Source organism: Malus domestica, chromosome 14 (genome assembly GCF_042453785.1).
Source record: "Malus domestica chromosome 14, GDT2T_hap1".
NCBI classification, from domain to species: domain Eukaryota; kingdom Viridiplantae; phylum Streptophyta; class Magnoliopsida; order Rosales; family Rosaceae; genus Malus; species Malus domestica.
The window spans coordinates 1,672,111-1,689,923 of NC_091674.1; the positions used below are offsets into that span (position 1 = coordinate 1,672,111).

Consider the following 17,813-nt stretch of genomic DNA (forward strand, 5'->3'; position numbering starts at 1 on the left):
ATTTGGAGTCTTGCATCCACATCTACTTTGGCAAACTCATGTTGTGTACCACCATGAGTTTGACGGGGGGTGTTGGAAAATTAGTTATTATTTTATTGTTGCTTGTGGTTTTCTTGTGGGTAAAGGATATTAGAGTTTCTTACCCATTAGAATTAGGTTTTCGTTTCCTTGCTTATTAAGGACTAGGGTTAGTTTATTATAAATAGAGAGCTTTGTTATTCAAAGATATAAGCTTGTCACAATGTAGCCTCTTAGGGTTTTGTAGTCGTTCCAGCATTCTCGTTTGTTTAATAATATTTCTATTATTCTTGTTAGTCTTGTTCGTTGCGCACTCTAATAAACAACTTATATCAAATATGAAATCCTATCTTAAATCTTAAACTCAAAATATGGAATCCTTAAACCCCGAACGATGCACTTTTTAATTCTTGAACATAAGCCAACATCAACTGCAACGAAGTACTTTTTGGTATACATGTGTTGAGACTCTAGAGTGTGCATTTCTAGTTATCCATTCTTTTTGGGCTCAAGGAAGGCTAGTTGGGAATTTCACCCTACTTGTAGCCATGATCAAGCAGATTCACACATTTTCTTGTGGGGGCATTTATGTATAGAGACGATCCAAAATTGGAAAATCAAAACCTCGCATAGTAGTTTAAATGATTTTGGGACTCCCCACAGTGTTAGCATTCACTCGGTTAGCTCATCAAGCACATGATGTAGAAATTAAGAGAGATCGAGTTAGTCTTGTTATGGATTAGTTGGTATTTATAGGAGCTCGATACTTGGCAAACCAATCCATCAGAGAATTGCTAAGTTATCCTAGTTGCCCAAGTGTTTGAGTTCATGTTCATATATATAGTATAAGGAAAACCATATAGTTTCTAGATACTTGGTTAAACACACAACTGAACTACTAGTAAAATAGATATAGAATTCCGAACTCCTATTTGAAGTACCAATTCCATAACAATCTTGAAAGGTTGGGTAGAAATAGAATTAATTTCATAATGCACTTTAAGTGCTTTTTTAAACTCAAAATTACTTTTTACTTTTTATATCAAACATGATCATAATAACTTTTGATAATTTGAATTTACTTTTAATTATTTTAAAAATACTTTGAAACTGACCCATGTATAGCTCATGATCTTGAGCTTGTGGATTACTGAAAACAATTTATTGACATTTCAGCTCTTTTCTTCTCTCTAGTTCTTTCGTGTGTGTGAAATGCTTTCTAGAGTCTATATTTCTAAAACATTATTAGAGTGTAATTTTAATTGGTTTTAAGTTGAGTGCTCACTTTCTAACATAATTAACGACTATGCTTTTATTTTATAATTTGACATAATAGGCAAGTTGCGATATTGGTAACAGAAAGAGTGGGAAGCTCCACTCTCTAGTACACTAATTATCCCGGCCTACGTCTCGTCATCCTCACATTTATACTGTCCATATATTCCCTTGATGGGATTCCACCTTGAAAATATGGATCCCCTCATTATTATAATCAAATCTTTGTTAGATGATCGCATTTAGTACCATAGGAGAGTGGGGTGACATATAAGATGGAAAAGTGATATATAAAACCACTGTTCTATTGACGTTTGATGCGCAGTCTCCATACAAAAATGCAAAGCCAACCCAGAACTAGTCCATCCAACATAAACTAAGCTGGCTTACACCCCAACTCTCTTCACAGCGCAGTTCAGCAACACCTGGTTTGCACTCTCTCCCTCTCAAACTCTTCACCTAGCTCACAATTCAGATTCATTTCTCAAATCCCGTCCCTCCATAAATGGCTTCCTCCATCAACCTCCAACTGCCAATCAACCTCCAACGGCCACATCTCCACGATGCACGCCACGAATACTACTACAACATCAAGCAGTTCTACCACTTCCATTGTCCCAGGGCGTCACCCAACATACCGTGGTGTACGCCGCAGGAGTAGTGGAAAATGGGTTTCGGAAATCCGAGAGCCCAAAAAACCTAATAGGATTTGGCTAGGCACATTTCCCACACCCGAAATGGCCGCGGTTGCTTATGACGTGGCCGCTATCGCTCTCAAGGGTCAAGATGCTGAGCTCAACTTCCCCAACTCCGCTTCTTCATTGCCCGTGCCGGCCTCCACTTCGTCACGTGACATCCAGGCGGCGGCATCCTCCGCTGCTGCGGCCATGGGAGTTGCAATTGATCGCTGTTCTTATTCAAGGGATGAGGTGCAAGGTGGTCACCATAATGTTCATCAGGCTCATAAGACAGTTGATGAGGATGACAGATTTGTGCTGAATCATGAGTTTGTTGATGAGGATCTGATCTTTAATATGCCTAACGTTCTAGTGAACATGGCTGAGGGAATGCTGCTTAGCCCTCCTCGCTTGGACATAGCTGGTGATGATGCTATAGATGCTGATCAAGAACAAGGGGACCAGAACCTTTGGAAATTGTACTAAAATCCCATCTTAATATATCACCAATATCAAGAGAAAAAAAATGAAAAAAATAACCGAAAAAGAATAAGGAATAAAATGGACCTAACGCTTGATGTACATTAGGGGGTCTCCATGAAAACTTATGAAATTATCAAATAATGCTAGTTTTCTTCATTTTGTTTATTAGAGTTAAGTAATTGTGCAGGATTTCCAATGTAAGGAATTGCTGTCTTGTTTGAACCTTTCTATCTCTATCAACGCATTCTTCATGCGAAAAAAATAATGTGCAGATCTACCAAAAATAAAAAAAATAAAATAATAATAATAATAATAATGTGCAGTGAAACTTTTGTGTTTGTTTGATAATTCTTTTTCCTAATTATTTAAGTCAGTTGAATCAAACAACACTTTGAGGAGCTAATACAGCCTAGTTCTCCATTTATATATGTAAAAAAAAGAATTAGAAAACGAAATTCTGCAACAGGAAATATTAAAATGGAACAATGGTAATAATTCTAGAATTGCCTAGAAGCTAGCTAAGCGTTCAATCCATGGTTCAGTTTTGGTTCCCTCAGGTTTCAGACCAAATGGCCCTATGGCCTATAGTTTGGTCTGGAAATTTAAAGCCAACAGGTTAAGAGATTTGGTCAATCGAAAAATCGAGACGTTCTTTGGATTTTTCAAATAAATGTTTGAGATATATATATATATATTTTTTTGGCGTATATAAAATAGTGCTTTCTTTTCTAGATTATCAGAATTAATCCAATATTAAGATATCATTCTAGAATTTAGATGGAGCTCCATAAAAATCTATGGCCCACCTCACTCTTTGTTGACGTGTCATTCTCAACTAGTTGATCACCTCTGACGTGGCTGTCTATTAGTGATAGAAGATACCATGAATGCCAAAGATGGAAGTTGATCCTTCACCTTACCTTCCTGCGGTTGGAACCTACAAAGTCATGCAAGGATGGCAGGTATAGACTCTATGCCTATCGAAGAATAACATTTCTCTTGACAAAAAAAGAAAAAGAAAAAAAGAACAACATTTCTTGTAAGAACGTAGGTAAAACATAATTCTGCGGCAATAATATCTCTGAATGTTCATCACCAACTTTAAGAAGCTTATTGTGAATCAAAATACCAAGAAAAAAAAGGCTGTAATGACTATTTATCCAGATTGTTGTGTTATTGCAAGAATTTTTTGCGTGCATGTTAATAAAAATGTTTTAAGTAATTTGAAATTTGTCTTACTTTATTTTGAGTCACATAAGTACCTTCTAGAAAAAATTTAAGTTGGAAAGAAAAGAAATAGGATTAACGATGATTTTGTACATTTTTGCAAAACCCATAAAAAAAACTACACGTTAGTCATTTTTATGAAATCAAATAAGTACTATTATTTATGTTGGAAAAATTGGGTCTAATTGCTATAATAAATCACATAGAAAATTAAGAAATAATTCATGCAATTATATACCACAATAATGCATGCACACTAGTAACCAATGTTAAATGAACATGATATAATAGATTAGAAAAACCTAGAAAATACGGTTGAGGCAAGTGTTGGACACTTTGTCCTTAAGACAAGTTTACTCCCCACTACGGTGCTCATAGTTGATCGGCGCATGTCTCCCAAGATACAACGACCACGCCCTTGTAATAGTAGCACTCCAAATCACAAGGCTCCATGAACCACGATTGTGTTAAAAACTCTCTCATATAGATTGAATGAGACTCTCTAATATTTAGTGCACTCTATGTATGATTATATATATATATATATATATTGTGATTATAGGGGGCTTCCTTATTTATAGAATGTGAGATATCTCTTTGGAAAACATGTAACTATTCATGAAGAGTCAAAAGTTGCAACTCTTCATTTGAGTAGACACATCTTTCTACCAAAAGGCTCAACTTCTAATTTCCATTCAATTAATAAATTTAATATATTATTATTATTATTAAATTTTCCAACAATCCCCCACATGAATGGAAATTCACTCAATACCATGCAAATGATAATGCAGACACAAGAGAGAGAATTCAGTAGGAAAAGTACCGCATCGGGATCATGGGCGAAGCTACATAAGGGCGAGGAGGGGCGGCCGCCCCTCCTCTCGCCGGAAATCAAGCCCAGGAGTGGTGGTTCTGCCTCTCTGATCCCGTCGAAAGTGATGAAATTCCGTCAGGTGCTCTGGCTTTCTGGGTTTCCCTTCTGCTGCGTAGCGCAGGCTGTGCGCGAGCTGTCTATTTTTTTTCAAAATACCCAAGGCCAAAGAAAGGAGGAAGGGGGACCTGTAATTTGCAGTTTCTGAAATGGAGTTCAGGTTCCAATGAAGAAAACGAGGGAGGAAGAAGATACTCTCTCTCTCCCATCCCATCCCATGTGTCCTTGTAAAATTCACCCAATTTTAACTATTGTCCAACCAATTTGCACCACCGAACTTGATATTTACATGTACTTTTTTTATATTTTTTTTTTTAGTTATTGTCTAATTAGTTTGCCCACATAGTTTTCAAACTACGTATTTGCCAATCTTATTTATGTTAAAATTAACTATAAATTCATACTAGCTTGAAAAATAATTTGTTGTATTATGAACTCGTAATGCTTTGAATTTTTATGTCTTATATCAAATTCAACAAATAACAAATAAAATTGTCAATATTTTTATATATTATGTGTTTTTTAATCAATATTTTTAGATATCATCACTATATAATAAATAAACACTTATTTATACGTACAACCTAGTTCATCTAGATCCTCACCTAAGCGTTGGGTCACGTCCACCGCTCATCCAACACTTACGTCTTAGAACTTTACTCGTTATATAGTTATGTAATGACATGATACAACAAGAAAGGATGCTTAAATCCTCCTCCACATAATAATGTAGTTCAAATACTCTTTCGAATATTTCGAATATTTTGGTCAGTGCAAATTCTCCTACGAATATTCTGGGTAGTTCACATAATCTTCTTGCCAACCCAAGATTTGGACCTTGAATGGATGTCCACATTTTTTAGGACCTTAAACCTTTTAAATGTCGCCCCTCCCCTCAACAATTCCTGGCTTCGCCACTGATCGGGATAGGTGACTTTTGGCTTTGAATCTTCCGTAGTGAATTACTATCGGATTTACTTGGCTAATCAGTGAACACGATGTCCTGAACTGCTTATCCGTTTGTGTAAACCAAGACAATAGTAATCACACAATACCGTTCCAATATTTTATACTAAATTTTTGCACGGAAACATGACCGATTTTCCATCCATATTCAATAGTTGGTCTTTCTATTTTACCAGCGAACTTACAAATCTTGGTGTAGCCGAGTTAATTAAATTCAATGTGCTCTCTTCTCAGCTGCGTTTGTCACCCGAGTTCGACTAAAATCAAGTGTCGTGTAGAAAAATTAAAACATATAAAAGCTACATATGAACTTAAGATATTCAAAATATGTAAAGTATAAAAACAAAATATTTTCTTATATAAATACAAAAAAAGTAAAATACGCACAATTGAAAAGGCTCCTAGCACAAGCAGTCTGATGACTACTAAAAGAAGTCATGATGATTACTTTAAATTGCTAATAGCAATTCATGTAATACGTTAGTTTAGTTATTGCTTGTCTTCCTCCTTCACAACCCCTCCGAAATCCAAAGTTCGTATCTTGAAGCGCTCAAGCTTATTTGATAACTCCTGCACTGATCCTTGCAGGCCGTGCGTAGCACCCTTTTGTACAGTGACTGAACTTTTCTTTCCATCCACCTTCAGTAGTTGGTCTGCTAATTTAGCCGGAACTTTTTCACGAAGCTCCGAAATGAATCCACGTAATCCATCAAGAGCTTCCCTATCTTCATCTTCTGTTTGTGCTGCCACATTAACATGTTCATGATCAGCAAATTGTCGTGGAAGTGTGCCTTCTGTTGCATATGACTCGGAATTAGTAGCAGTGTTCATCTCGTAGCTGTTTATTGGCCTCGTGGATTGAGGAAATTGAATCAGTCCTGAAGGTTGCCCTCCACAGGTTTCTGAACTCATAATTTTGTAAATATGGAAGCAGCTTTGAATTTTGTAATTATGTGTTTTGGTTAATATTTAAACTTTGGGCTTTCAGGAAGGAAAGCCCAAGAGAGTTCAATAAAGAAGGTTTTGCCCAAAACCCAAAATCAAGCCCAGATCATCCATCTCAAGATAATATGGCGGCTCCCCATTAATGCAAAGGGCCAGTTGCTTACAAGAAGTGACAACATATGAAAAATCACCAACTCTCAGCCCAAAAGTGCTTTTTGGATGGCAAACACGTAAAAAGGCTAGTGACTTATTACCCTTCAGTTGCTTTCGGGCAAGAACAGAAACAACACAACTGGGCTAATTTATCTATAAAAGGGGGAAGAGGGCCCAAAGACGAGGACACTCAACCAATCAAACAAACAAACATACAACTTGTCTCTTAGCCAAGCAAATACCCAGAAAGTCGTGCTTTGTCCAGACTCTACACCCTTCTAACCTTAAACTTCCTTGGAAAAACATCTTTTGTCCATGTAAAAGCTCTTCTACCTTTTTCCTAAATGTTGTAGTATCGATCTCTCATGTATAAACTCTTTCCCAGTCATCCCCTTTAGCACTCAATCCTTTTGTAACTGCCAAGAGAAGAGACCACAAGACGTTGTAACCTTACCCGACAAGGTGAAATCTTGCCCGACTCTCTTTGTTTTTGCCTTTCCATTAATAGATCTGGTGTTATAATGTATCCCTCAATAGATATGCAAGTTATTTTCGGTCTCTCAATGATCCAAAGTTCCATTAACTCTCAGATATGGTTCGCTTAGTACCTTTACTATCGTAAAAGTAAATGAAATTGATGTTTTGATCAAATCTGGACCTCTACCCTTTAAAGCATACAAGATAAACAAAAGTCCTTGATCTCAAGGCATAGAAAAGAACTTAATGTAGACTTAACTCATCCACAACAATCCTTTGATAATGAAAAGTCAGGATAAATTGGAGCACAAGTAATCGGCTTAAACACACTCATTCTACATCTGCCATATAGAGATGGCAATGGCACGCCTCAACACTTAGTTTTGATTGCGAGCCTCATGGCCTACACCTAAGGCCCGGCAAATGCACCTTTCAGAACTAACTTCGTCCTCTTCTTGCAGCCCGACAAGCAAGCGAGAGCCCGACAACCAACCAAAGTGCCAACTCCTCAGGGAGCTGTGTGCTCGAGCCAGGGACCCTTCCCAGTGAGATTCCTGCCCGAACAATATGGAAGCAGCTTTGAACATAAACTATGTGTTTTCCGACAATAGAAAAGAGTTAGGGTTTGAAGTTTGAAGCAATTCTGAGAGTAAATGCTGTAAGAATATATGAATGACATATCAAATCATTTGAATGCTCGGGTATATTTATAGGGACTGGGACGTGAGGATCTTGAGCAGGACAACTGTCAACTGGCCAAAAAATAAAAATTCAAACGTTGCAGTCAATATTAGGAATGTACATGACGAGTGTGGAGTTGAAGAATAAAAAATTCAACTTTGAGAAACAGTCAAGCCTTCAAGCACAAGACAAGAGACTAAATTTTGGGTATTCGTTGATGAATTTAAGGTTTGATTTGTGTCCTAATTAAATACTCGTAATCTAGCTTCTATTTGCACATGTGTATGTACTTTACATTAGTGAGAACTTTTTTGGTATCGGTCATGGTCTTGGTCTTCCATGACATTGGTAAATACGATATAGCCTTGGTAAATAAATACGGAAATTCTAATAACATTTTTTGGGAATAATGAACTTAGGGTGCATTTGTTGCACTGGATTATCTCGGACTGGACTAACTTCAAAGACTAAGCTGGATTGGCATAGACTAGATTAAGCTAAACTAATTTAGTGCAGCGTTTGGTGTAGTATCATATCAAGAAGCAGGATAATAAAAATAGTATTGTTCACACCACCAAGTTTGAGAAAACAAGTTTTTACTTGGGATATTGGTAGATCTCATAACATTTCTGGGTTCCACGCCACCAAGTTTAAAACAAAAAAATTTTCAGATTAATCAGGTAACCATAAAGATTGAATCTTTACTAAACTGTAAAATTGAGAAGTAAAAATATGGGTCATATTATTTTGTTGACAATAAAATCATACAACCTTAGATATAATCATACAACAAACAAAGAGGGAAACAAATTAAAAACCTTAATCAGATAGAAAAGCAGAATGAACTTGCATAAAACGCAACAACTCCAGAAGTGTAATCAGCAGGCAGCTTAATGGAAGCACTGAAAATCCCATGCTGATAGAGGTCCTGAGAAACAAATCCAAACCTTGCAAATATACATAGCCACCAAAAACCAAACAAAGACAACAACTTCAAGATCAAAAGACCCATGATATGCCGCCAATTCAAAAACCCAAAAACCAAAAAATCAAAACCCTTTCACATGATTCTCAAGACAAAAACCCAAAAGGGAAATGATTACTGTTGATGCACAAAACCGGAGGGGTCTTGGAACAACATAGATCCAACCGTGAATCATGCAAGAAAGTAAAGAACACAAGATGTATCGTGGTTCACCCCCAATGTTTGGGCTACGTCCACACTGATGTTGATTATATTCTTCTGTAATTGTATGTATGGATTACAAAGTGTTGTTGTGTTTGTGAGGATATTGCCCTCTGTTGGGTTCATAAAGGAAGAGAGTTGAGAGAGGGATGCTCTGAATATGAGAGCATCTGTTTGGGGATGTGAGGCTTGAGGATTGTGAGGGTGATGAGTCCCTTTTATAGACTACGGGCTCCTCCCCTTTTACATAAATCATGGGCTCAATGTCTGGAAGCCCAAGTAACGAGCCCTAATATAATATGGTACCAATAGTAGTCCCCCAAGTCTTCAGTCAAGAGAGTCTTTTGGCTGGAGACTTGAAATTCAGTCCATGTGTGGGCTGAAGTAACTAGATGTCGTCTAGAACTGATACTCGATATGAGGCGGTGCTCAATGTGAAATGATGTTTAACTAGAAGTAGCACATGTTGCGAGGCTGCTCGGCTTGTGGTTTATGTTGCCTTGGTTGGCTCGGCTTGTGGCGTTGAAGGTAAAGGAGTCCCTTTTATAGAATGAGGGCTCGCTCCTCAATACATAAATGATGGGCTACAGTTGATGCTCGTGGCGATGCGGTTGTCCAACAAGCGGCGATGCTCTCTAATGATGGTAAGGGAGTCCCTTGTATAGAATAAGGGCTCACTCCTCAATACATAAATGATGGGCTAGAGTTAATGCTCGCGGTGAGGCGGTTGTTCAGCAGGCGGAGATGCTCTCTAATGATGGTGAGGGAGTCCCTTTTATAGAATAAGGGCTCGCTCCTCAATACATAAGTGATGGGTTATGAGTGATACTCGCGGCAATGCTCTCTAATGATGGTGAGGGAGTCCCTTTTATAAAATAAGGGTTCGCTCCTCAATACATGAATAATGGGTTCTTTCTAATGAAAGTGAGGGAGTCCTTTTTATAGAATGAGGGTTCGCTCCTCAATACATAAATGATGGGCTAGGTCCCCTAAGTATTTTTCATGAGGCCCAGTTGCGGAAGCCCAATATATGGTACATAGTGTAGTCCCTCAAGTCTTCAGTCAATAAAGACTGTTGGCTGGAGACTTCAAATTCAATCCATGTATGGGTCGAAATGGCGGTTGTTCGGAGGCGGTCTTTGTATACTATGCACTAAAGCTTTGTAGGTGAAGCTTTGAAAGTGAAGCTTTGAAGCTGGGGCTTTGTAAATGAAGTTTTCGAAGTTGGAGCTCTCGAAGCTGGAGCTCTGTAAATGAAGCTTTCGAAGCTGATTGACATGAGTGATGCTCATGAATGTTTATGTTGATTGACATAAGTGATGCTCATGGATGTTGACATGAGTGATGCTCATGAATGTTGACATGAGTGATGCTCATGAATGTTTATGTATGATTGACATGAGTGATGCTCATGTATAATTTTGGAGTACTAGACGTACTTTTAATCACCTGGTTGGTGATAATAGCAGCAGGCTACCGAATAATTTTGGAGTACTGGACGTACTTTTAATCACCTGGTTAATGATAATAGCAGCATGTTGCCGAATAATTTTGGAGTGCTGGACGTACTTTTGATCACCTGGTTGGTGATAATAGAGGGATGGAGGTTGGAGTTTGAAGCCATAGGGCATGGCTCTTGATAGGATTAAAAGCACACCACAAAGTAGCACACAAATGTCCTATTGATTTTCCTTATTAACACTAAGATTTGTCAATTGTAGCATATGAAAATAAGGGTATTTCCAGCAGAAGATTGTTTTATCTAACTACTTAAAATGTCACAAAAACTGGTTGCTGTCCTAATTGACCAGCCACCGAAAAATAATTATTAGACCGACTTACACTTATCTAAAATCTACGAAATTTTATATGAAGATACTAGACACACAGAACTACAATTACACAAATTGTTGGGAATTTTGGAGTTGATTTGATATTTAAATTAAATTGAACAAAAACAGGACAGAAATAAATTTTAGGTAGTTCACAAATTAAGAAAAACGAGTTAAGGGAATTGCTATCCACCACCAAATAATCATGCAAACATGTTATGTTTCATTCAAATTCCTTTTATTTCCGGATGAAGATGCTCAAGTTGGCTCAATGTTAGAACTCAACCTATTACTCTTTCTTACGTAGTATGTTAAGAGAATGGCGTTTTCAACTTAACTTAGTCCCTAGCATGCAATCTAGAATGACGTGTTCATAGATTTAACAAGTAGAAATCATTAAGAACGAAAAGAGTTTGAGTCATCACAAGGCATCGTAAGTACTGGCATTGTCTTACTTATCCTAGAAATTGGTTCACATGTTAATCGCAATTAACAAGTACTACTCTAGAACATATGTAGGTCTTCATTCGACAAGGGCAGGCACACACATATTCATAGCGTTAGAATACTAGATATGCTTACTACGTATGCATCCATAGAAAACAAATAAAGAATTCAGCAATGAGACAAGTAGTGAACCAATTTTCATCCATTCATAAAAGTAATTCAAACAAAATGTCATAACAAACTTGCAATCATATTCGGGGCTTCAAAACGGCCCCTAACTACTAAAAATTTAATTACACATTATTATCAAATAAAACCAAAAGAAAGACATGAGTTTGAGAAGACAAAACCGAGAGAAGAGAATGCCAAGATTTCCTCCTTCCTTTCCTTCCTTTCCGCAAAGCTACCTTGTCCTCTTTCTTTTCTATTTTTTTTCTTCTCCTATTTTTCCCCACCTCTTTGTAGCTACAACCTGCACCTTTTTGTTCTTGCTTGATATCCCAGTTTTGTTTTCCATCACTCACCCCACTAACAATCATTTAGTGATGACCATAAGTGAGAAAATGGTAAAACAATTGTAGCTCTTTGGGTAGCCTTTATGCCCATTACTCCCACTTAATTCTCATCTTTATTTCCATTTCCCCTGATATTTGAATAGGTATCAGCTGACTTGTTCTTGGCTGCATCAGTTTTGGATGTTAGACTTATTGGGTTTATTGCTTTCATTGCAGTTACAAACTGCTCAGTCTCTTGTGAACCTTTCAGTGTTAAAATAGCCATAACTTCTTCTAAAAACATGATATTAACAATCAGAAAAATGTTCCAGAAAATAGACATCCGTAGCTTTCCAAGAATATAAGACTCATTCTCTACTTCATTCTGAGCTGTTCAAAAATTGCTTCCAAAGTCAGCTGACCTGCACAGGCAGTTTTGACGAATTTGTTACTTAAAATCCAACTTGTGCTATTTTCTTTTCTTTGCTTGACAAATCCTAGAAAACACAAAAACAAAGTAAATAGCTCAAAAATATAAGGAACTAACTAAAAAAAAACAAGTGAATTTGATGTAAAGTATATATAAATATGAGCTTATCAAATACCCTCACACTTAGCTTTTGCTAGTCCTCGAGCAAAACGAAGAAAATATGAAAAAGTAGCAACATGAAAAACAATAGCTTCCCCCTATGTGACCCTCATAGAATTTCATTCAAGAAAACAAATCATCAAGAACCTTAGCTAGCACCAAACAAGCTAATCCAAGCTCATCTTCCTTATTCAAATGTTAGCAGTAACCTTTTAATCATCCATGAAGTGTAGTGTGTGTGTAATAGCCATGCTAATGCAATTTCAAGTTTTTTTTAAAACACCACATGCTAACTAGTGATCTTCTCACAGGGCATACACTCAATCACACATATCTTTAGTTTAACGTGTTTCGCTCAAAGAATCAAATGTGAAAGATCTACCATAAGCTTGCCTAAAGATCTCATCTCCACAATCATAATTGCAAAACTTAAATCAAGAGGACTTTTATTGGATGTAATGAGGCTTAGGGAGAGGGTTATAGAAATGAAGGGATAGGTAAACACAAGTTCCAAGCTACATTGCAAGCAATTCCCTTGTTGAGATTTACAAGAACTCAAGCTCTCCAACCACTCTACTAATACCTCCAACCACATCCCTAAACTGAAACTTAAAAAAAAATACTTTTTATTTGCTTTGTATACTTTATTTTTTCTTTCTTTTTCTTCTTTTTCTTCTTTTTTTTAAAAAAAATCTAATTTTGCACATAACTAAATACAAACATGAAATACCCCCACACTTATTCTTTTTCCAAACTCCTTCAAAGTACTTCACAAACATTTCTCATAAGACAATCTCACATTGCTCACTAGCAAGCTTGGAAAGGGTAAGGAAAAATGTTTAAGGTATAAGGGTAGACATATCTGGTGATGAGAAATAAAAGGCTCAATATATACGGCTCAAATTGGTAATCTAATGATATCATTTCTCTTTAGGAAACATGCTTATTTGGGCCTTGGTGATAAACCTAATACCTCTATCCTTTTCAAGTTCATGCAATCAAATGACAAACATTTCGAAAGATCGTTACGCAAGTTCTAGAGATGTAAGTCACATAAGTTCATCACACATGAAAGAATATGAATGTATGAAAAATGCACACACTTTCAATAGGCTCAAAAACTCACATAGGTTGTATATGGTCACTATATTCACATGCGAAGCTTTAAGTCATACTTTAGTTTCACATCAACAAGGCTATGTGGATTTGGTTTTTCACAGATGATTAAACATGTACAAGGCTAACAAGAGAATAAGGAATTTCACACACACATGCTTACTAAGTTCTTGATCCCTGTAGTTCAAATTCAATCCAATTATATCATTGGGTCGGGAAACTAACAAAAATCTGATTCAAAGCAATAAATAAAACAAGATAATATTTTTTTGAATTTTCAAATTTTTTGAATGTTTTTGTGTTTTTGTTTAGAGTAAATAAAACTAACTAAGAAAACAAAAAGAAACAACACGAAAACAAATCAAATCAGTTCAATTTTTCAATTTGGTCATTTTTTTTTTCAATCCTTACCCCCAAACTTAAACTGGACATTGTCCCCAATGTAAAAAAAAACACAATAATGCATAAAATAAAAATAAAATAGTAAGAAACAAAATGAAGCATTTGGACTGAAAACTTCCCCAATTTGCAGTAAAATCAAGCAATGACCCCCAAACTCCAATTCTGCAATCAACTCCAATGGTCGGCACGATCAAATTTTCCTACAAAGAAAAAGAAATAATTCAGTTTAGCATGCAAGAAAATTCAAAAAACAAAAACAAACAGAAAATTGAAAATGAAATAAAAAGACAATGAATAGAAATATTGGGTTGCCTCCCAATAAGTGTTTGCTTTTACGTTCGCAGCCGAACGGTACCGAGAGTAACCATCCAAAGGGAGATGGTTCTTGGAGGGCTACAACTTCCACATCATGCTCCGCAAAAGACTCATAATAAGGCTTGAGTCTATGTCCATTCACTTTGAACATGTTTCTGGTCTTTGCACTTTGGATTTCCACTGCACCATGAGGAAAAATATTAGTTATAACAAATGGACCAACCCATCGAAAACGAAGTTTACCTGGAAATAACCGAAGGTGAGAATTAAATAGAAGAACTTTTTGTCCAATGGAAAAGCTCTTCCTTGATATCATCTTGTCATGAAATGCCTCTGATTTCTCCTTGTATATTCGACTAGACTCGCATGCATCATTCCGGATTTTGTCTAACTCATTCAATTGAAGCTTTCTATGCTATCCGGCAACACTCATGTCCATGTTGTAGGCTTTGATCGCCCAATAAGCTTTGTATTCTAAATCTACTGGAAGACGGCATGGTTTCCCATAAACTAACCAAAATGGGGACATTCCAATAGGAGTCTTATAAGCAGTCCAATACGCCCACAATGCATCGTTCAAGCGCATGCTCCAATCCTTCCTACTAGGGCTCACAGTTTTCTCCAAAATTTGCTTCACCTCACGGTTTGATACTTCTGCTTGACCACTAGTTTGTGGATGATAAGGTGTAGACACTTTATGTGTGACATTGTACTTCTTAAGCAACGCTTCAAATGTTCTATTGCAAAAGTGACTCCCTCTATCGTTAATGATTGCTCTAGGTATTTCAAATCTTGCAAAGATGTTACTCTTAATAAAATCTGAAACAACTCTTGAATCATTAGTTTTTGTGGCTTTTGCTTCCACCCATTTAGAAACATAATCCACAGCCAATAAAATGTAAAGAAAACCATTAGAAGATGGAAAAGGTCCCATGAAATCAATGCCCCACACATCAAAGATCTCAACAATCAAAATAGGGGTTTGTGGCATTTGATTTCTTGGGCCCAAGTTACCTGTTCGTTGACAACGATCACATGTTGCACAAAACTCGTACGCATCCTTAAACAAACTAGGCCAATAAAAACCACTCTCTAACACCTTAAGAGTTGTCCTCTTTGCTCCAAAATGGCCGCCACATGCATAAGAATGACAAAAAGTTAGAATAGATTTAAACTCAGATTCAGAGACACACATTCTAATCAATTGATCAGGGCAATATTTCCAAAAATAAGGATCATCCCACTCGTAGTATTTGGCGATTTTGACAAGCTTATCTTTCTAAGCATGTGTAAAATCATCCAGAATCTTTTTGGTGACCTTGTAATTAATAATATCTGCATACCAAGGGTCAGTAGCCTTTAATGAAAACAATTGCTCATCCGGAAAACTCTCACGTAAAGGGATGAGATCTTCATCTATGTTTGAATGCACAAGTCTGCTAAGATGATCTACTACAACATTCTCACTCCCTTTCTTATCCCTGATCTCCAAGTCAAACTCTTGAAGTAGAAGTATCCATCAAATGAGTCGCGGTTTTGCATCTTTTTTTTTGTAAGTAGATACTTCAAAGCTGCATGGTTAGAAAATACAATAACTTTAATTCCAATCAGATAAGATCTAAATTTTTCTAAAGCAAATACAACAACTAAAAGCTCATTCTCTGTTGTTGAATAATTCAATTGTGCATCATTGAGTGTTCGAGATGCATAATAGATTACATGTGGCACCTTGTTGACACGCTGCCCTAGAACTGCACCGACGGCATAGTCTGAAGCATCACACATCAACTTAAAAGGTAAACTCCAATCTGGTGGTATGATCACAGAAGCTGTGGATAATAACTCCTTAAGCTTGTTGAATGCTACCACACACTCTCCATTCATATCAAATGTTACATCCTTTTGAAGCAAATGACACAAGGGTCTAGAAATCATTGAGAAGTCCTTCATAAACCTACGGTAGAAACCTGCATGTCCAAGAAAAGAACGAACCTTCCTGACAGTAGTAGGGATGGGTAAAGAACTAACAAGTTCTACTTTAGATTTATCAACTTCAATTCCATTTTCAGATATGATATGCCCTAGAACTAATCCATGTGAAACCATGAAATGACATTTTTCCCAATTTAAGACTAGATTAGTTTCTTGGCAACATTTTAAAACTAGAGACAAATTATGTAGACATGTATCAAAAGAATCACCATAAACTGAAAAATCATCCATGAACACTTCAATTATTTTCTCAATCATATCAGAAAAGATACTTACCATACACCTTTGAAATGTGGCGGGAGCGTTGCAAAGTCCAAACGGCATCCTTCGGTATGCAAATATGCCAAATGGGCATGTGAAAGTCGTCTTTTCTTGATGCTCCGAAGCAACTGCAATCTGATTATATCCATAATAGCCATCAAGAAAGCAATAATGAGAATGACCAGCTAACCTTTCTAACATTTGATCAATGAATGGAACTGGAAAGTAATCCTTGCGTGTAGTGCTGTTTATCTTCCGATAGTCTACACAGACTCTCCAACTATTTTGCACACGTGTAGGCACTAACTCATTAGCTTCATTCTTAACAACTGTGATTCCGGATCGCTTCAAAACTACTTGAACAGGGCTCACCCACTTGTTGTCCAAGATAGGATAAGAAGTTTGATAACCTCTTTCTTGACGACCTTTATCATGAGTGGGTTCAAACGGCGTTGAGCTTCCCTTGTTGGTTTTGCACCTTGCTCCAACAAAATCCTATGCATACATGTAGCTGGATTTATACCTTTGATATCTGCAATACTCCAAGCTATGGCAGTTTTGTGATCCTTCAGCACCCGAATCAGTTTCTCCCTCTCTTCTGCTGTGAGTTGTGATGATATGATAACCAGTAATGTTTCATCCTCTCTTAAAAATGCATAGTTCAGATGTTCAGGAATCAATTTAAGCTCTAATTTGGGTGCCTGAATCACAGAAGGAAGAGTTTTTTCGTTAGAAGTATGAAGAGAAATAAAATAGGAAGGAGACTTACCACGAATTGGTGAGAGAGACTCAAGAGCGGCAACTGTTTGGATTAATTCTTCTTTAATGTGCTCGGAATAATTAGGATGTCCATGTGTAATGATATGCACTAACACCTTCTCTAAATTATCTTGTCCCACACCTTCATTAAAACAATCCTGCACAAAATTGTCAAACACATCAATAGACAAACAAGATTCAAAATCACTAGAGTACCTCATAACATTGAAGATTCTGAACTTGACGCTTTCTTCATCAATTTCCATGGTTAAGGTACCATCGTAAACATCAATCATCGTACGTGCCGTTCTAAGGAATGGTCTTCCCAATTTAAGAGGAAGTGCAATAGGCATAAGGTCATGTTCCATCTCAAGAACAAAAAAGTCAGCGGGAAAAATGAGCTCATTCACTTGCACAAGTACATCTTCCAATAGGCCTTTGGGATATCTATTTGAACGATCTGCCAACTGGATTATTACCTTTGTTTCCTTCAAGTCTCCAAGGTTCAATGATTCATACACTGAATATGGCATCAAATTGATAGATGCCCCCAAATCACACAATGCTCTCCCAAACTCTTTCCC

At 36.9% G+C, this 17,813-nt stretch overlaps 1 protein-coding gene across 1 annotated transcript; it reads left to right on the forward strand.

Moving 5' to 3' along the window:
• The first annotated feature begins 1,812 nt into the window (after positions 1–1,812).
• LOC103453998 (ethylene-responsive transcription factor ERF024) lies at positions 1,813–2,456 on the forward strand. Its single transcript, XM_008393588.4, has one exon. The coding sequence runs from the start codon at positions 1,857–1,859 to the stop codon at positions 2,454–2,456; it is 600 nt and encodes a 199-aa protein (XP_008391810.3). The 5' UTR covers positions 1,813–1,856.
• Positions 2,457–17,813: the final 15,357 nt, after the last annotated feature.

Coding starts and splice junctions, on each gene's coding strand:
- LOC103453998 (XM_008393588.4), top strand. CDS start 1,857: ATGCACGCCACGAATACTACTACAACATCAAGCAGTTCTACCACTTCC.